At 41.2% G+C, this 21617-nt stretch overlaps 1 protein-coding gene across 3 annotated transcripts in view; it reads right to left on the reverse strand.

Moving 5' to 3' along the window:
* Positions 1–11052, reverse strand: part of cep162 (centrosomal protein 162) — a 47045-nt gene extending 35993 nt beyond the window's left edge. For 2 of the 3 annotated variants that reach the window (XM_038273565.1, XM_038273564.1), the window contains exons 1-6: positions 10938–11052; positions 9901–9954; positions 7668–7765; positions 7351–7453; positions 2991–3053; positions 944–1039 (exon numbers count right to left, since the gene is read on the reverse strand). In XM_038273565.1, coding sequence (XP_038129493.1) covers positions 944–1039; positions 2991–3053; positions 7351–7453; positions 7668–7727 — 322 coding nt within the window. In that variant the 5' untranslated portion in view covers positions 7728–7765; positions 9901–9954; positions 10938–11052. The remainder of the gene's footprint in view (positions 1–943; positions 1040–2990; positions 3054–7350; positions 7454–7667; positions 7766–9900; positions 9955–10937) is intronic. The other variant, XM_038273566.1, reaches the window with a different exon arrangement.
* Between the last annotated feature and the right edge of the window lie 10565 nt (positions 11053–21617).

Consider the following 21617-nt stretch of genomic DNA (forward strand, 5'->3'; position numbering starts at 1 on the left):
GGTGGAGCATGTTTTGTTATAAATATTTTATGGAGAGAAGGGAATTATTAAGTTGGTTGCAAGAAAATAAATTACAGTTAAACATACAAGATATTTTGGAAAAAAAATCTACTTATGATTATTTTTGTAATTTGATAAACAATCTTGAAAAAAAAACGAAATTGATAGAAAGGATATAAGTTTATTTATGTAAATATTGTTAATATTTATTTTTATTTTTTAGTGGGAAAATACATAGCATCCCGATCCACACTCCACTGAAGTAGATGGCGGTAATGTATGTGGCTGTATGTGAAGCAAGTTGTGCTGAACTGTCGCAGCAGAGAGAGGCTGTCTGTGAGCCTGCGAGCCTGCGCAAGGGGTTACAAATCGCGAAAATACACATACATATCCTTCTACGCATTTGTGCATCTCACGCAGCAGAAGAGTAGCAAAAATCACGTGTGTAAAGAGAGCCAACCGAAAAACCGTTTGACTTGTAACCAATGATTTGTCTGTATTTCTGGGTCTTGAAGCGAAAATACTTCAGACACAAGTGTCTCTGTGTGTGCTTACAGATTGATCTACACATTTGCAAGTCTCAGTACACATTTGCAGATCTGAATACAGATTTGTGGATTTTTTACACATTTGCAAATCTCAGTACACATTTGCAGATCTGAATACAGATTTGTGGATTTTTTATACATTTGCAAAACGGATTTCACACAAGTAGTTTTACACATTTGCAGATTGTTGTACAGACACACAAATCTCCTCACACATTCACAGATTTATTTACACATTTTCAAATCCCACTGCACACACACAAATCGAGATACAGACACACAACTCTCCACACACATTTGCAAATATTAAAGCTACCATTTTGGCCCCATAGATGAGGACAATGGAGCAGAATGAAGATGGTCACCAGCGCGTCTCCTGGTTAGCATGAACTCACGCTCTCTCTCTGAGCCGCCGGTAACGTCCCCCTCTTCCTCAGTAGGCTGAGAGCCTCTCAGAGACTTCCTGAAAACCTTTCCAGATCCTGTGAGACCTGGACATTAAGAAACATGAGAGAAGACATCAGTACAAACGTTCATTAGCCTCTGGCTGCCATGTCTATACGTCTGCTCTACGACTCAGACTCCACAACACCTCTTTAGATCAACCGCTATGACCTACGGCGGCTTCAGATGCTCTGAGGGCTGATTGGACTCGGAGCCAAAAACCTACACTGCCCTCTAGTGTCACATTCTCAACATGGACGCAGACGCCAAATTATCCTGTGTGAAGTAAAAAATGTTGAGGTATGTCTGTTCTTAGCATCACACGCTGCCAAGGAAGGTCATGAGAGATAAGAACGAGTCACACAGCCTCCCTCATGGCATGAAGGGGGGGACTGCTGGTTTGAGGTTTCTGGCTAGTGAAAGATATATTAACCTAGCAGGGAACGGTCTTGATGTATTCATTTTGTTTACACTCGTGTATACAAAATGACTAAATAAATCTGTCTAGTCCGAGTAGCGCCATCTCACTGCGGAGCTGAGTCCCACCTGGTTTTTAGACGTACAGTGTGAGCAGGTAGATCGCATCAGAGCGTCGGGTCAAAACAAACATGGTGAGCTGTGAACCTTTATACCTGCGGTTTCGTCGTAGAGTGTTAGCTGTAGCTGCGTGCAGCAAAAAAATCGTACTGTGTATGCACGACTTAAAACTATTTTCCAACTCATGCAGTAAATAAAGCCGAGCTGCTCTCTAGCTTGAAGCTACAGAACAGAGCAGATAAACAACCAGAGCGGCAAAGCAACTGTTTCTGTGTTTAAGCGTCTTTGAAGCTTGAAACGCAGTATCAGAGTTAAAGGAATAGTACACCCAAAACATGATTAGCCTTCATTTTCTACTCACCCCCATGCTGAACAACACTCTGGAGTACTTTTTTGATATCTCAAATGCATCTGGAGATCTGGGAGGCTTCTTGCTGTCTGCTGACATTCAAATAATGGAGGTCTATGGCGCCCGAGGCAGAAAGGTCCATAAAAGTCCACAAAAAACGTGTCAATATTCCTCCATACTGCTCGTCCAATGTATTCCAAGCGTCCTGAGTGGGTAGCGTCCAGAATTTACTCGAAACGAAGTCATTTAGAATGTTTTTAGAGCATAAACAGTAGTGTATAGGATTTCCTGAAAGCGCGCACATGCGCGATCACGACGCTACGGAAGCCGGCAGACCAAACCAGATGAAAGTGCGCATTCAGCTCGGCAAAGAACTCATGCTCTTCCTCAACACTGAAGTCCTCAGACATTTTTCTTTCGTTGTTTCTTTCTTTGCACAGGTAAACGGCACATTTCTTCTTCTACGCTTGCATTATCGGAAGAGCAGACGCTGAATGCGCACGTTCTTCCGGTTTGGTCTGCCGGCTTCCGTAGCCTCGTGATTACTTTCTGGACCTGAATTATCCGCCTCTTCTCACATGTTTGGACAAACCTCTGGGTTTTATGACTGGCAGGTAAAAATTAAAGGTTTTTACTTTTTAAAAGACAGAAAATAGGAAGTTTATTTGTTAGAACATCTAATTATGTTAATCTGTGTGTCTTCAGAAGTTTTACAGCAAAACGGTCAACTACACTACCAAACATGTTCGTCTAAAGCTACAGAAGACCTAGAGGCTGACGTCTTAAAGATGGAAAGGTTCAGTGGGAGAGAGAACGACTACAAGCCCCTAAAAACAGCCTCCTACCAGCTGAATGTTGCTTTGAAAAAAGGATCATTAACTTACAGCTGCATCTAGAACAGGTCAGTTAAACGAATGAACATCCTGCAGCTCTGACCTCAGACAGCAGCAGATCTAATGATGACAGGCTGTCAGAGGTCAGCGCTGGACAATAAAAGCTCCCAGGAAACCACCCAGCTTTGCATCAACAGTCTGGTTTTAACTAAGAGTTGGACTGAAGTGGAGCCAAAGTCATGTGGATGGAGGGACAGCTGTTGGTCAATGTGAGCTCACCCTGGTTGTTGTCAGTCGGGGGCTTTGGGTCTTTGATAAACCGCCGTTGGGATGACTCTGCTGCTGTGGAAAATGGAGGAGAAGAAGAGAAAAGGAATCAAAGAGGAAAGGCTGAACGTGAACCAGAGCCACGTCCAAAGGAAACACTCACCTATAAACAGATCAGTTCTAATCAGTTAAAGGAAAAGTCCGCTCATCAAAGAATCATCATTTATACCTTAAACTAATGCGTTCATGGTGATTTAAGGAATGTAGCGTTAATCAGTGAAAAAATAAAAACAATCATTTTTGTCGCAATCAAGGTGTCTTGGAGCGGCCATCTTTGCCCAAATATAGTAGCCCCTCCCTCCTGCCATCTTCCAGCAGTGACGTCACGGTGCGGTAAGCCTAGCGCCATTCTCCCCGCTTTCCAAGCTAAATCAATGGGAACTACTAGACACATCTGCAATCAACAACAATTATTGAAGATTTCCAGAGGACTTCACCATTGAAATTCACCAGAGCTATAGTGAAACTGACAATGCCCACGTGCATGGCAGCTGGATGCTGGAATACAGTTTTGACTCTAAAAATGGTATCAGTGCCCTATTTGTTGGAACTCGCCTAGGGGTGGAACGGTTCACTAAATCCACGGTTCGGTTCGGTACATGTTGATTGTTAGCCTGACATGTTGGTCATGTTGCTGTTAGCATAAACAAAACGTGTTTCACAATGCTTGCACACTGTTGCGCTTTTATCCCCAGCTTTCTTCCCGCCGTCATCGTAGGTCACTCTAAATGCAAGTGGTCCCATACAGCAGACCTATAAAGTGCTTCTGGCGCGTCTTCCAACTCCTGTTCTTTCCCACTCGCCATACCCACACAATTCTCCACAACTGATTTTTTTCTGCTACACCCGGCTACGCTGCTTCGCTTCTTCTTCTTCTTGTTTACTACTGGTGGTTGGCTTTGGTCGCAGTACCGCCACCTTCTGCTCTGGAGTGTAAACGCTTCGCCTATGAGAAAAAGGAGCAGCGCATGAACCGAACGAAACACACGCGAACCGAACCGAGACAGTCGAACCGAACGGTTCGGATGGTTTTCATAAATCATTCCATCCCTATGCTCGCCGATACCGATACCGCCCTTTTAGTGCTGGATTGGGGCCCCGCCCGATACTGGTATCGGCGCAACACTATTTATTCCACCTTTCTGATTCCTGATCCTCCACGGACGGGTTGGTCGTTGGATCGCCAACTTGAAGAGGGAGGATTTGCCATCGAACTTCTGGCCAGAGAAAAAACCCGTAATATGTAGCCAACATTTGGAAGAAGAATGTTTTCAAGATGACTTGGATAATAGCGCGTTGTAGGGATGGAACGGTTTATGAAAACCGTCCGAACCGTTCGGTTCGACTGTCTCGGTTCGTGTGTGTTGCGTTGGGTTCATGCGCTGCTCCTTTTTCTCATAGGCGAAGCGTTAACACTCCAGAGCAGAAGGTGGCGGTACTGCGACCAAAGCCAACCACCAGTAGTAAACAAGAAGAAGAAGAAGCGAAGCAGCGTAGCCGGGTGTAGCAGAAAAAAATCAGTTGTTGTGGAGAATTGTGTGGGTATGGCGAGTGGGAAAGAACAGGAGTTGGAAGACGCGCCAGAAGCACTTTATAGGTCTGCTGTATGGGACCACTTGCATTTAGAATGACCTACGATGACGGCGGAAAGAAAGTCGTGGATAAAAGTGCAACAGTGTGCAAGCATTGTGCAACACGTTTTGTTTATGCTAACAGCAACATGACCAACATGTCATGCTAACAATCAACATATACTGAACCAAACCGAAAACCGTGACCATGAAACCGTGAACCAAACCGAACCGTGGATTTTGTGAACCGTTCCACCCCTAGCGCGTTGTGACAAACACCAGATACAACACTGGGACTTGATCAACAGCCGATACCGCTGTAGTGTTCTAGTGTTCTTTGACAAACATGGATGCCTCCAGTAAAGCACATTCACATGAAAATGACTCTGAATTAAAAACACTGATCATTTATTGAACAGGATGGAATCATTTCAGATTTAAAGTAATTTCAGAAGTTTGGATTCTGAATATGAGCGGATTTTTCCTTTTATATGTGGACAATTGTCATTCTCCAAAACAAATAATTTCTGCTTATTTAAGGTCACACACTAGATTTAGTGTCCTGTTAAACTCTGACATTAAAATGGTAACAGCAGGTGCTTCAGATCATGATTGTTCTGCATTGATGGAGAAGCTTTGATTGTCACTGACGGCTGTGTTAAAGGTATAGAGGATCTTTTATGTCCGTGTGCATCATGTCAATCAGTGGTCCTCCTAACTGTCAATCATTCTGGTGATATGTTCATGTAAGGCTGTCCTTCATGCTCGCCATGTTATCTGTGCTGAGCTACGGTTTCAGACAGTCATTGAAGCTCACCTTTCTCACCGTGGTTCTTTGAAAATGGCCGAGGGTCGGAAGAGAAAAAGTGTCTACAAAGTGTATGAGAAGAAAAGAAAGGCCTCAGAAGAGGCAGATATATCCCAGAATGCTTTGCATGGAGAGCTCTCCTTGCAAAGCATTCTGGGATTTGCTGTCACAGCTGTCACCATAGGCTGCCGCTACCCGACACCAGCGACTAATATTAAAGATGGCGCAGTTACCGTGCAGTGGAGGAGGAGTTACGTGACTAACAGAGTAAAAAGTAGTGATCATCTGTCTGAACGGGCAGTTAACTGGGTTCACTATAAAGTTCACTATACAGTCCCCGCTGTATGTGGACACATTAAGCTTGTATGAGCTACGAGAACCGCACATTTTAAACAGGGCGTGCACGAGGAGCAATGGGCCCGTGCACACTCACGCATTTTTTTTTTTAAGTGGAGGTAAAAAATCCTCCTAATACCTTTAAACCAGCGGCAGAGCACTGAAGGAGCAAACCTTGGGAGGCTGATCGGTCTGGACCATCGCAGGAGTCTAGCTGATCCACTGATTTTCTTTATTTTTTCTTTTATCGAGACGTAACGTGATTAAATTTAAACCACAAAACGACGCAATAAAAAAAGAAACGGCTCTCAGTCTTCTAAGGTTTTAGAACAATGACAGAAAACTTTAACTACAGACAGATATTGTTTCTATGGCGTCCTTCTGGCTGCTAAGCAGAGATCTCACAGACATTAGTGGAAATTTGAAGGTTTAAGTCTTTGATGAACGACTGATGGCATCGTTTTTCTACATTTCCAACTTCTACCACTGCAAACTTCCCCTGCTTCAACTCTTTCTCATGTTTTCATTACTTGTTAGTAGTGATGTCATGAGATGAGCCGAGGCTGCGAGGCATGTTTCAATTAGTGGAGGGGGGCGTTTCCGTGAGGTGCGTATCGAGGCGGGATTCATTTGGGGGAGGAGCCAAAACAGATGACGTCCGAAGCCTAGCAACCCCGCCACAGCATGTGACCGCTTTAGGAAGTGGTTCAGATCACCAGGAACTTCAGCAGGCATTTAAACTATTCAGTCAAGATGTGGGAGTTTGGAGGAGATTCTAAGAATAGATTGGTTGGAAAAACAACCAATCTAGTTGGTTAGAACTAGTTTGTTTAAACATGTAAAGATCAAAATAAGAGCAAACCAGCGCTTACAGCTGTAACATTAGTTTTAAGTAGTATTGCTTTCATGAGCATAGTTAACATAACTGGAGTTGTCAGCTGTAAGACATTGACTGACTTCCATTCCTCAGGCTGTTGGTTCAAAACCCACTTTAGACTTCAAAGTTGTGATAAAACTTAACAAGTATTTTGGCTAATGTGACTGATTTGTTTTAATTTGCCCTAGTTCAAATAGAGATTAGTTAAAAACACTGCAAAATTAGATTGGCTGGTTTAGCCATAAGATTGGTTGAACACATAACTTCCAACTCGATTAAAACGAAAAGCTGTGATACATTTTTCATTTTGAAAAAAAATGACACATTTCATTTTGCTCATCATTGCCCAATTTGCACAAACACTTTCACTGTCTGCTTCAATTTATTTCACTAAAATGGCAGAAAAACTGTGAACCTTAAATGATTTTTCTCTTCTAAGACATTTTACACTTAAAAAAACTTATTTTATTATTGTTTCATTGTACACACCAATCATTAACAATTCCAAAATGGAAAAAAAACAAGAAAAACAACTGGAAAACAAATAGATTTTATTACTAACTGTAGTTCTACACTCCACCAGTAGGTGGTGACATGAAGCTTCATGAACTGTGGGGATCGTTGAATCAATTAGGCTAAACGGTTCAATGAGGCTTCATCTCACCATCACATTGTAAGTTGTTAGTTTTCCGGTGGTGACTCTGATTGAGGCGTCCTTACCTCCACCGCTGTGCTCGTCATCTGACCACCAGGGCGGTTTCTGGCGGCTCGGTTTGGTCTGACGATCAGGGCTGCTTAGATCCACAGAATCGTCTGAAACAGACTGATAGACAGTCCAGCCTCAACCACAGAAACATCATCATCATCATCATCATCATCATCATCATCATCATCATCATCATCATCATCGCCATCATCGCCATCATCATCATGTCAGAAATCACATCATGAAGGACTGTTTGGAGCTCGCTGACTGTCGGCTGTGGATTTCTGGCAAAAATTTTATCGGCTTCCTGTTGGGTTTTCTAGACGACTACCTCTTTCAGGAACTTCTCAAAATCAGCATCCAGCTCTTCCTCGCTCCTCCTGTGAGACATCGTAAGTCTCCTCCTGAACCTCTCGTTCTGGACCAAAACTGAAAAAATAAAAACGACTTTTATATAGTCTAAAACAACATCATATCAGGGGATGTAACATGTAAGTCTAAACATTTAAATTCATTTAATTTCTATTGGAACATCCTATCTGCAGTATGGATCATTTTCACAACAAGTTTATTTCTGCAGAAAAAGCCTGGAAACAGGGAGAGAAAATAAACCCAATGAAACTGTTTATTATTTATATTATTATTAAATAATTTATTTTTTTATGTTTCTTTCCAGTTGGAAAATCCTACATCACTTTTTGGTCTCCGGTACAAAATACTCCAGTTTTACTCTTTTTAATGTTAATCTTAGATCTGTCTAAAATAGTTTTAAAGAGTTCTCACCATCTTTAGGTGTCTCAGTGGCAAAGAAAGAAATAAAAAAGCATTTTATAAATTCAATTCTGTTCATCTCTATAGCACCATCCTGTCGCCTGAAGGCACTTTATAGAGATAGTTCAACCAGATCATCCAGTCGGATTAAAGGTTATCTCACCTTAGACTTTCTCAGACTTAGGAAACTTTTATTGTTAATCTCATCTTGTACAGCTTTCATGGTGTTTAGTGCAGCAGTGATCAAAGGTGTCGGAGAAAAAAAGAAACACATTTCCAGTATCCTGGTACCAATAAAAAACTTTATTTTTACACTTTAAAAAAAGATGATTATGATGAATTTTAAGCATTTCTGTTGGATTCCCTTTGTCCTCTGCTGTCGGGACAGAGAACGTAACGTTAATGATCTGTGGGTTATTACCACCGCCGATGGGTGGTGAAGGAATTAGGATTAAACTGGAGAACCGGCTTCTTCACTGCAGATAACATTGAACTTTAATAATAATAATAGAACTTTATGGATATTTCATTGGAGAAATGTACCTCTGCATTTAAACCATCCCCTTAGGGTGCAGTGGGCATCCATCGTGAGGCGCCCTGGGGGGGTTTAGGGTCTCGCACAGAGCGGGGCTCGAACTCTGAACCTCAGGATTCCAGGCTCTACGCCCTAACCCCCAGGCTGCTATTCCTCCTGCACTATTAAACGCTGGTAATGGAATATTTCACACAGACTCATTCATTTCCATCCAACCATTTTCCATCATGCTTTATCCCAAGCGGGGTGGTGAGGGGTGCTGGTTCCTATCTCCAGCTGTCTATGGTGAGAGGCGGGGTCCATCCTGGACACGTCGCCAGTCCATCACAGAGACAAACAGGACAAACAACCATTCACACCTGAGGAGAATCTAGAGAAGCCAATTTACCTAACAGTCATGTTTTTGAACTGTGGGAGGAAGCCAGAGTACCTGGAGAGAACCAACGCATGCTCAGGGAGAACATGCGAACTCCATGCAGTACCAGCCTGTTAGTTCAGGCACTAAAAACCCACAGATAGATCAGAACTTGCTGGTTAATGTTCACCAATCATCTCAAATGAATCATTTTAGAAGTTTAGCTAATAAACCAGTCATCCCACTGTGGTTACCAGCAGCCAATCTCTGATGCTTTCATTTCAAGTCAATTATATAAAAAAAAAAAAAACACTTTAATCCCAAAGTGAAATTAAATGTTGCAGTGAATCATTAGCGGTTTTTCAACAGGAAGAGAAAAGGAAGCAAATAACCTTAGATTATATAATAAAACGTTCACATTAAAGCAGATATTATCTGTTAAACCTCCAGTGATCTCTGTTTATTCACTGGATTGCTCATTGGTAGTACAGGGTTATGGTGAAGCCACCCGCCGCCATATTGGTACTCCCTAGTTAGACCGATTGCAATGTAAACAATCAGTGCGCTACAGCATCGAAAAATTATGATGTTCTAATTTTCAGGGGGACTTAAGAATTTTAAATATAGATTAATTATTCACTTTGACACATACTGGCTGTTTGACAGCATCAGTAGATTAACTTTAACTTAGAATAAAAAAATTAAATAGGCCCATCACATTGCATAGTCATTATGAAACTACACATAATATGCAACTCAACGCTTGCATGGTAATGACCTATATAAGGAAGTAAAGCTGAGTGATATGGCTTCAATAAAATCTACGATTTTTGATTCCACATAAGATTAATAGTTTTTTTTTTCAATTTTGTATCATAAAATCAAATATAAAACAATAATCACCTCTGAGAGCCGACCTGCATTAGAAGTGGAACTACATCCAAGCTGTAAAAATGCCTGTTAAAAAAAGCAGATTATAGTATGGAAGCCCGTTTCCGCCACTCTGTAAAAAAAAAAATTATCTTATTATAATGAGATAGTATCTCAATATAATGAGATACTGTCTCATTATAATGAGATGATTTTTTTGTCTTCTTTTTTCAGAGTGGCGGAAATGGGCTTCCATATTATAGGTCCTGCAGTTTGAAGACATTAAAAATGAAGCCAGAAAATCACCCAACCCTAAATGGGATTTATTTATTTCCTTTTTTATGTTAAACACAAGTTAGAGCTAAAGTATACCTCTGTCTCAGTGCTTAGGGTACAGATGCTGCTTCCACAATCAGCTGATCTTACATTTCATTTCCAGATTTCACATCCAGACTGAATGATCACTTCATGCCTGTTAATGCTGCAGTATTTCCCTCTATGCAGATGATGCATTAATGAGGCCATATACTGCCATGCTGTCTGTGCATTAGCCTTTCAAAATGTTGCTCATTTTTTCATCAATATAACCAGCAATATATTAGTATATTTATATATTTCAGCTCATGACTTTTTTAAATATGAAATAAACCAAAAACTCCAGCATCATCCACTGAATAAAGAATGACTAAATTAACATTTAACAGTGAATTACTTCCTATTTCCTAACATCAGACTCAGTGGATAACTCAGGCTAATCATCAGTGTGAATGTTTTGCATCACAGGGAGGCATTTTTATGGCACGTCTCAGTGGGAGTGGGGAGTACCAAGATGGCGGCCAGTGGCTTCACTTTTTTCGGGTTATTCAGTGAACAGATAGAGATCAGTGGGTGAGGTGTTTATTCATTTAACGGACAACAGCCGCTTTTCCCTCTGTGTTTATTAAACTTCATGCAGCTAGCAGATGCTAATCGCTTAGCCACAGAAGTTAGCATCGCTTTCAGCGGGTCTGTTGCTTTAATAAAGGCTCCTCGGTGGGGAGGCGGCCTCACTGCTGGGCTGTTCTACTCACTCAGATCTATGTCTGTAATGGCAGCTCCTCAGAACAGCTCCAACACCTTCATCTTCCTCGCTCTGCTCATGTTGTTTTGAGTGTCGCTAACCGCCGGGATGACGCCTCTCTGATTGGCTACGAAGAAAACGTCACAGGTGATTCTGACCAATGAAGATAGAGCTTTGTCTGGTCCTGTATGGCAGGCCGTTTTGACATTTATCAGAAGCGCTGTCCTTTCTTCTTTTCCATTTGTTGATCTTCAAAATAAGATTCTTCCTGGTCAAAACTAAATTCCCACTAGTCAGAAATTAACATATCGATATCCTAAATTACATATTAGCTTACGAAAATTTAATTTCAGGATGCTAAACATATAATTGTGCTAGTAAGAATAAACTTTCAGATGCCTAGAAATCTTTACAAAGTATGCGTTTTTACATTCATTAGCTTGACTGAATATATATTTCTGATGTCTCAAAAGTATTTCTTCCTAGTCTAAATAAACATTTCAGATATCTAATATGTAATTCTTACTAGTACAAATGACGTCACAGTTTCCATTCATGTGTATTGGCCTTTTATTTCTAGATCTCTAAAATAACATTCTTCCTATCTAAACCTGAATCTGATCTCAATAATAGATTTACTGCTAGTCAAAATTACTATTTCAGATATCAAAAATGAATATAATATTCTAAATATCCAATTATTGACATCAAACATATATTTCTAATTGTAGAAATGTCCTAACAGATATCAAATAATGATATATGACTAGTTCAATTGGAATTTCAGATATCGACATTTTAATAATGCCGATCCAACATGCAGTTTTAGATACTTAAAAACGTTGTTTGACTAACTTTCAAAAGAATAATGAGGCTCCATTTTAAGATCAAATAGGCAGGCTGACAGTCACATTTCTATTAGTTTCTATTATTGGTCACAATTTCAACAATCCTAGTTAGAATCTTATTGAAGAATAATTACATTCTTACCAGCAAAATTTTTATTTTAATTACTTTAGACACAAATTTGTACAAGTAAGTTCTAACTTGAATTTTCTATCTAAAATTAAGACTTCAGATATCTAAATGTGATTTTTACTAGTACAAATAACGATACTTTCCCCATTCATGTGTATTGGGCTATTACCTTCAGATATCCGAATTGACATTAGTCCTATCTAAAATAAACATTCTGGATATCTAAAAATGAATTTCAGATCTATGTAATCCGATTACAGATATCGGAAGCTCACCTGGAAGCTGCATGCTGGGACAGCTGTCAATTTGGAGAACGGATGCAAGCTGCTCTGATGCATGCTGGGTAAAGAGGGAGGGGCGAGAACAACATCGGGGGACTTTTTACGTTCTCTGTCTTTTTGTTCTTGTGCATTGAAAACAGTGCTGGGGCTGAGGCTGATGACGTTTCACGAACACACGAGGACGCACCAGTACACAGATTGAGAAACAGCCCATTAGTGGTTACAACATTTATTTAATGGGAACAAAGAAACAAACGAAGCCAAAATAGTTCCTATGCTCCACTTATCTGGAACAAACTTCCAGAAAACTGTAAAAATGCGGAAAGCCTGAGTTCCTTTAAATCAAGACTAAAAACACATTTTTTTTAGGATTGCCTTCCACTGTTCTAGTTAAACAGTTCAACTGAAACATCATTAGTTCAACTTTTTTATTTTCTTTAGTCCAACAGCTTTTAATGTTCTTTCTTGTTTCTGCGTTTTTTTTATTTTTTTCTTCTACTTGCTCTGATTCTGTTTTATCTTCCTGTATTTTAATCATTTAAAGCACTTTGCATTGACTTTGTACTGAATTGGGCTATACAAATAAATTTGCCTTGCCTTGCCTTGCCAAAACAAAATTCTGAAAAGTTCTTGTCTGCACGTTATCCCTCAGGATGTCCAACCAAAAAACAAGCAGCTATTTAGTTTTAATTTTTTTATGTGGTTTTAATGCAAAATGGAGAACCTTCTTTTTGCAGTGAAACAAAAACGGATGTGGTGGATAGGCATAGTTTGATCACATGGTGTCAGCAGTGATTTGTAAGATCACCTGTTTTGCTCACCTGATGAGTTTCAGTGAGTGGTGATGGGGATGTCTACTTTTTGCTGACGGCTTTAAGCTTTGGATGTTTTTTTTAGTTCTCTTCTGCGCTTTATCACGGCTCGAACCTGTGGATTTGTTTTTTTCTTGTATGCTGCATTGCATGTTTTGAAGGTCGATAAAACAAAAGGATGTGTTGGACCGATCATGTTGGACTGAACTTTTGAACGTGTCAACAAGGATTCCCCTAATCAGCCGCTCGGCGACTCAGTTTGTTCTGACTGTCGCCAATTACGGATGAGAAGAAATCCTAATGTAATTTATTTTTCTTCCACACCTCTTATTCACCTCAGACTTCTGCTACAACTCTGAGCTGTGTCACATCCAGAAGGATGAACAGCCATTGTAGGGTGTATCAGGGTCAGGGACAGGAGTCTGGTGAGGGACTTCACCACCTGGTGCCGCACCAACCACCTGGAGCTCAACATCTCCAAGATGAAGGAGCTGGTCATAGACAGACTGGGTTGTCATAGACTTTGGGAGGAGCGGACCAAAGACTGCAGCCGGTACTACTGCAGGAGACGGAGGCTGAGGCTGTGGATTGGAGTGTGGCTGGAAAATAAACTGGACTGGTTAACAAAGACCAACCACCTGCACAGGAAGACAGAGAGCAGGATGGACTTCCTGAGGAGACTGAGGTCCTTCAACATCTGCAATAAGCTGTTGGAGATGTTCTACCAGTCTGCAGATGCAGGGTCCTCTTCTACACTGTGGGGTGCTGGGGGAGCAGCACATCCATGAAGGACACCTCCAGACTGGACCAACTGGTGAAGGCCAGTGATTAGCTGGAAGCTGGATCCTCTAAGGACGGTGGCAGAGACAAGGACACTTAAACTGCTGGACATTATGGACAATGCTAGCAACCCTTTGCACACTGTCTTCACCCAACAGAGGAGCCTGATCAGTGGGAGATAAATAAAGTTGAGTCTAGATTGAAGGCTCAGTCCCATTTCTCTCACTTGCACTCGGTTTGGTGCATTCCTGTGTAAGGGTAGTGTGTCCCAATAGTTGTAAAAGCTAGGAGGAAGTGCCTTCCATCCCTTAAAATGATCCCTCAGACTGAGTGAGGTCAGGAGCTGACCTTGGAACAAAGTAGATTCCCAGAATACTTTGCAAACTCATTCAGCAAGAGGAGAAATGGCGTCCCGCAGAGAGAAAGACCTGCACAAATATGAGTACATCTTTACAATTAACCATGAATTTAAAAAAAAATGTGTCGGAATATTTTAGTTAGAACTAAATACAATTAAATTCCGTACCGTTGTATTAAAACATGAATATTGCAAATCACTATTTTTCATAATGCAGAATTAGACCGCGGTGTCACAATTTTACATTAAAATCACTATTAAGGTAAAAACAAGTGTCGGCTAAAAATCATTAAATGTTAAACTGTAGTTTTCCTTCATCTGACACAGAACATAAAATGTTGTTAAAACCCCACAGCTGAATAAATCCTCCATGTTCTGTGAGTCTCTGTGGAATCTAAACTCCAGCCTTATCCTGGGTTTAACCTTACACAGATCCACGGCGTCAAGGTGAGCTCCCTCCTGCACTCTGTCTCTGCAGACAGGTAAACCCACATATTTGCTACACGGATTAAAACATTTAGAAGTCGCGCCTTTGACTTATTTCTCCTGTTCTGGCAAACTCCTCCTATGAATAGAGCATTTGAAAAAACCTTCCCCAAAAGACTAAAAACATTAATTAAAACACTAAAAATGGTCTTTACTCTTGTTTTTTCCATAAAAACATGGAACACATTTTCAGACAGACCGCAGATAGGATACTGGTTTAAAACACTCCCATTAATAACCGAGAAAAACCAGTTTGTGGTGATGGTGCCGTGTAAAATGCTCCATTGGAGATCACCAGTTGGTTTTTAATTGGAGACTTTTATAAATTCCTCCACTGGGGGTTTTTATCTGAAGCTTTTCTGTCCAGATGCAGAGCGGCCGGTTCTGAAGATGTCTTTGGTTTATTGCTTTAATGCAGCTGTTGGTAAACAGCTGTCTGGTCCATATTTAATAAAACCATCCTCTGTAGGCTGGAGAGCAGAGCAGAAAAGAAGGAGGACAAAAGAAGGAGGTGTATAGAAGGAGTAAAAAAGATGGAGGATAAAAGAGGGATAAAAAAATATGGAGGAGAAAAGAAGGAGGAGAAAAGAAAGAGGAGAAAAGGAGGAGAAAATATGGAGCAGATATGAAGGAGGAGAAAATATGGAGGTGAAAAGATGGAGAAGAAAAAAAGGAGGAGAAAAGACTGAGGTAAAAAGAATGAGGAGAAAAGGAGGAGAAAATATGGAGCAGAAAAGAAGGAGGAGAAAAGAAGGAGGTAAAAAGAAGGAGGAGAAAAGATGGAGGTGAAAAGATTAAGGAGAAAAGAAGGAGGAGAAAAGATGGAGGAGAAAAGAAGGAGGTAAAACGAATGAGGAGAAAAGGAGGAGAAAATATGGAGCAGATATGAAGGAGGTGAAAAGAAGGAGGAGAAAATATGGAGGTGAAAAGATGGAGAAGAAAAGAAGGAGAAAAGGAGGTAAAAAGAATGAGGAAAAAAGGAGGAGAAAATATGGAGCAGAAAAGAAGGAGGTGATAAGAAGAGGGATAAAAAAGGAGGAGAAAGGATGGCTGTAAATAATGTAAATAGTTACCAGACTGATGTAAAGTTGTTATTTAATGAATTAAGGAGCAAATATCATAATATCATTTTTCTCTTTCCTCCTTTCATTCCAGGGGAATTGCTTGGGGAATGGGTGAATTGCTGTGGGAATAAATTCTAGACATTTTTCAATGAAATAATGGACTGAAATTAGAAACAATGAATCAGCTTAATAGATTCGCTTTTCTTAAAAACCACCCTGATGAACTGATGAGATTTTGTCCACTTGGTGGCAGTAGGGAGCCGTGAATCACAGAGTTCCTCCCTCTGAGGTGTTTGCCTTGAAGGGCACTCAGTCACCAGAGATCAGTAGTAATTTGATAAACTCTGCTGTGCTCACTTTTCCTGCGGCTCCCGGAGGTCAGGACGGATCCATATAAACTCTGTTTTCACCCGCCTCCCTGTGGGCTCTTTCCCTCATCAGCTCAAACACACACAATCCTCCAGTCAGCGCTGGCTGGGGATTTCTCACCTTGTGGGGATCATTTTCCATAAATCATAGCACGTTGTGGGGACCAGCTGCTCCTCTGGGAACTAATGCCTGGTTCCCATGGGTACCATGCTGGTTTAGGGTTGGGCAGGGGGGGATTTACCGTTAGGCAATAGTAGGTAGTTACCTAGGGCCCAAAGTTCCTAGGGGCCCCATAAAATGCAGTTTATATGTATCGTTAATACAACTATTCCTTATTTATTCACATTTATTATGTTTTAAAAAAAAAAATAGAAATCCTTTCCTTAAAAAGCTATCAGAACGAATATAATATGTGAAGAGCAGTGTTGCCAACTTAACGCTTTAGTATTTATTTATTTTTATTTATTTATTTATTTAGCCACTTTTCAGACCCCTCTAGCACTTTGGTTTCAAAGAAGCGCCTAGCGCCAAACCTAGCCACTTTACCTACCGAGAGAGACAAAGCCTAGAACAAATAACGGATGTCTATTCTATTAACATTTCTCTATCTGTAAAATGGGTCCGTTTTATGTACTGTCTTCTCCATTCAGAGGGCCCCCTGCCTGCCTTTACCTAGGGCCCCAAATTTCCTAAATCCCCCCATGGGATTGGCACTAAGGTGTGAACAGAGATTAGTTTGGATTAGGGTTATCTATCAACCTGTTAGCTTTAGGTTAAGGGTCACAGTTATGCTGAATGAATGGAAGTCTATGAAGAGTCCCCACAAGGATAGAGAGTTGTGTGAGTGATTGGGTGAGTATCGGGGTGCAAACAGGTTGCTCATGTTTAGTGATCGTGTCAGATGTCTTCTTTTACTAGTTTCAAGGAAGAAGTTAAAACTGTTGCAGAGGGTTGATATTCCCAGCAGAGAAGGTAGAGCACAGGCTCTGAGCAGACTGGTCCCATTGGATGGTCAGTGTCAGCCCATCCAATTAACACCTGAGAGGATAGGAAATCCTGGGCTTCCTGTTATGGCTGCTAATGCCCACAGGAGCCGCTGGCCTTTCTTAGTTTAGATGATTTCTGTGGCAAACAGCAGAACAAGGACATTTAAAGAAGTAAAGGTGTCAGAACCCTGTAATAAAACCTTCCAGTGATGTTTATAGGATCTGGTTCGACATAAAACGAGTAAAAGAGGAACATCTGATCAGCCAGGCCCCCACAGGGCCCCGCCTGGAGGCAGCAGCAGAGGCTGGGCACCGCTGGGAATCAGAGCCCTGAGTCCTCCATGACGACTGGAAGGAAATCTTCTCCTGATTATCTCGTAGAGCTGGTGAGGGAAGCGAAGAGTGAGCAATGCTGTTATCAGAGCAAACGGCTTCTGCTATCAGTGCAGGCAGACGGCTTCCTGAGTCTGCTCCTGCTGGAGCGTTCTCTCTGTTAGAGGGAAGTGTTGCTGCTGCATCCCTATCAGGACAGGCAACAGAATCAGAGCGTCAGTTTGAAGAATCTCAGGCTACGTTCAAAAAGCAGGAAATTCTGATTCTTTGTGGAATCTGATTTTTTTTTGCGTTGCCGTTCACATTTCATGTTCCTTTGTGACACTTTAGTTGAATGAATTCAGTTCCCAAAGGAGATTACATAATTGGAAATGTGATCAACCACCCAAAACAATCAGGTTTCCTAAACAAAAAAATGGAACAGCGCATTAATGCCTGCAGTGTGAACGCAGCCTTAAACGTGCTCATCCTGACATGACAATGGCCGAGGTTCCAGATGTTCATTTAAAGCTGATTTATCTCTTCCAAAACCAGTTTAAATGTGAGTTTGGGATCATCAATCCATTTAAATCCATTTCCCACATTTCCTCTGATAGAAAATAGAGCCGCAAACATGAACTACTTGGTTTCTGTTAAAAGGAGCGAGCAATGCAACCCTGAGGGACCAAGTATGGTAGAAATATAAATGTATAATTAAAAGGGAAAAAAAGTTTTATTCAAATTAACCAAAGCCGTTTGCCTTTGGGTTCACTAAACATTTAATTCTTGCCATCTTCCTAGTTGATTATATTTTTTACTGTTTTATTTTAACATTAATCTTTATTTATTCTCCCATATTTGTTTGTTGTTCTTTGTGTGGCTCAGTGTTGATGTTTCCCTTCTGCTCTGCTGCTAAACTCCCAGATTGTCTATAAGGTCAATAAAATGAGAAGAACTGCAGGAGGAACGTCTCACCGTCCTTTTTTAGAGCTAATTTGTTTTCACACTGCAAGGTGACAAGAACAATTATTCTGTTAACATGAGCTGTCAGGTCAGACCCCCCCCCCCAACAGAGAAACAATAATAACCACCAATCTGCCAAAACGCTGGAATATAGTAATATTAAAAACACTTTCTCCAGTTGACTTCAGTTTGGTTTATTTATAAAGAACAAATTTACAACAAATTATTTCAAGACACTTTACCAGAAAATAGAAACAGATCCTGTTCACATTACTGCAATCAAACCTTTATTATGAGAGAAAAACAGGTAAAGATAGAACGACAGGAAGCATACTTCAATAAAACCAGACCCAGTAAGGGGATTTAATATAAATCAGTCTTAAAATAGAAACAAGTCCTAACAAATGTCATCTAAAGGCAATGAACATGACAATTTTAATACGGGAACACGTAACAGAAGTCAACACGAACACAGAATCAAATCTAAACACAAACATCCAATTAGATCCTATTTACAACATGGTGAAGATAAATTCAGTTTAACATTCAGAGAAACGTCTTCAATCCAAGGAAGCTCAGCCAATCACAGACGGTCGTTAACTTTGCAGCAGTCCCTCCTGAGCAATGAAGTGGTGACAGTGGAGAGGAAAACCAGCTTTAAGCAGGAAGGAACCTCCAGCAGCTCCATGTCAGTGCCCATCTACTGACGTCCAACAGACACAGAGGCGCCACGCCAAGGAGCAGATGACCTCATCTGGGAAAGAAGAACAGGAGTTAGTGAACAACACGCTAATCTGTGACATTTAAACACCTGAACACTGGGAGAGGTCAAACTTTAACCAATAGAAGAGGGAAACACACAGGGAGAAACTAAAGTTAACAGCAGTGATAACTGTAAACAATGGATGCTTGGAGAAAATGCCTGAAAATGCTGCATTTGTTGGAGTCTTCAGTCGGTTGTTTCTCTAAGTTCAGAGATCAACCAGGAGGGAAATTCTCCCATATTGGATCAGAAGCTGCTTCCTGACTGTTTATCTGTGGTCTAATGGAAAAGTCAGAACTCCTGGTTCTGGTTCTTGGTTACAGAGATGCAAATAGAGGTGAACATCCATTCATGATGGAAAGATGAAGATTAAAGGTTAAACCGCCTTGATGGGATGGTTGTATCTTTTAAATCTGTTTGTTCTGGATCTGTTTTTAGTATCTTCACCAATACTGATGAACATCTGGAAGCAATAAAGGTTCGTTACCTTCTTCTACTGGGTGGAGCAGACTGATGGTTTAGCTGCGGGGTCGTCATCGTTGTTTTACTCCAGGACTCCAGAACGTTGGAGAGAGAGTCTGGTTTCTCCATCCTCTTCTTCAGCTCCTTCATCAATGAAAGCAAAGTGTCCTCAGAGTCTGTCTGCATGTGATGCTTCTCTAGTCAAACAACAACCAACATACCTCCAAACACGAGTGGATGGACTCTGTTCCAATGTGATCCGACTGCTAGAACACTGCTAGCTGTTCAACCAGCTTTCCCTGAAAAAAATAAGACAAATTAATCTACAGAATTGACTCAACACCAAGTTAAAATCTGGGCAGGATGTTGTTTTCATCATAATCTTGGTCTTTCTGTGTTTGAGTGACTGTTAGCTTTTAATCAGGCCTGGGAAGCTTGAGTTGTGGGTTTGTCATGTTAATAAAGTCTTACTCCGTGTGTTTTCTGTTCCAGTCTTTCTCTGTGCCGTCCTCAGGTGGGGACTGGGAAGCTCCTCACCATCCTGGATGTACCGGTTCCTCACAGGAGTTCTGCTTTAGGACGTCCACAGTGTCTGAAATTAACATTAAAAACTAAGTGAGGCCATCTGAAATGTTAACTTTCTGTTTAAATGATGGATTATTGTTGCTCCTTACCTTTTTGTAAAGCTCAGCAGCTCAGATGATGCTCCTCTGGTTTGGTCGCTGCAGATCTCATCAGCATCTTCTGACGGCCCAAAGCTTGGAGAGGCTCGGTCCGACATGGGATTCAGAAAACACAGAAGAGATCCACTGCGGTCAGGACAGGCCTAGATCATATGGAGAAGATTTCTGCAGAGGGTTCTTTACCCTCAAACTAGGCCTGAAAACAAACTGACAAGAGGAACATCTAGAACTAGACCGAGTCACATCGGACTCACAACCCAAATCACTACATCAGTCCTGTCCTCTGCCTCAAACTGCTCTAAAATCAATTACCAAGCGTCGTCTCTCTACCTTTTCACCAACATCCCAGAGACCGGTTCAACTGATGATCACCACAAGCTGTGTCTCTGTCCATTGTATCCAGTTTGTCCTCAGCAGCATCGTCCAGCTGTTTCCTTGGATTGGTTTCCCTCCTTGTGGTTTTCAACCAGGATTCCTTTTTTGTCTTCTAGTGTTTTTATTTGTTTTTTTGTTAACTTGCCTCCACTCTGTGTTTCCTCTTGTTGAACATTCTTCTTGTTCTTCTATCAATCCTTTGTCTGTGTTGTCTTCTGTTAGCTGGCAGACAATCCAGCTCTGATATTAGGTGTAGAACATGCTAGATTATTTCTGCCTTAACCAGCTCTCATGTTCCAAACTAAGTTGTCATGCCCTCAGATGTCTGTGCTAAAGAAAATTCTTAACATCTAAAACTTAAATCAAAATCTAGCAGCGGGGTAAAGAAAAGCCACGGTGCAAGACGCTACCTAAGGCATCCCTAGACCTGCCAGACTCCTTAACATCTTAAAAAACCTAAATCTAGCAGCGGGGTAAAGAAAAGCCGCGGTGCAAAACGCTACCTAAGGCATCCCTAGACCTGCCAGACTCCTTAACATCTAAAAAAAACCTAAATCTAGCAGCGGGGTAAAGAAAAGCCACGGTGCAAAACGCTACCTAAGGCATCCCTAGACCTGCCAGACTCCTTAACATCTAAAAAAACCTAAATCTAGCAGCGGGGTAAAGAAAAGCCACGGTGCAAGACGCTACCTAAGGCATCCCTAGACCTGCCAGACTCCTTAACATCTAAAAAAAACCTAAATCTAGCAGCGGGGTAAAGAAAAGCCACGGTGCAAAACGCTACCTAAGGCATCCCTAGACCTGCCAGACTCCTTAACATCTAAAAAAACCTAAATCTAGCAGCGGGGTAAAGAAAAGCCACGGTGCGACACGCTACCTAAGGCATCCCTAGACCTGCCAGACTCCTTAACATAAAAAAAAACCTAAATCTAGCAGCGGGGTAAAGAAAAGCCACGGTGCGACACGCTACCTAAGGCATCCCTAGACCTGCCAGACTCCTTAACATCTAAAAAAACCT

The sequence above is a fragment of the Cyprinodon tularosa genome, unplaced genomic scaffold (genome assembly GCF_016077235.1).
Source record: "Cyprinodon tularosa strain WSP-4 unplaced genomic scaffold, ASM1607723v1 ctg877, whole genome shotgun sequence".
Taxonomy (NCBI): Eukaryota; Metazoa; Chordata; class Actinopteri; order Cyprinodontiformes; family Cyprinodontidae; genus Cyprinodon; species Cyprinodon tularosa.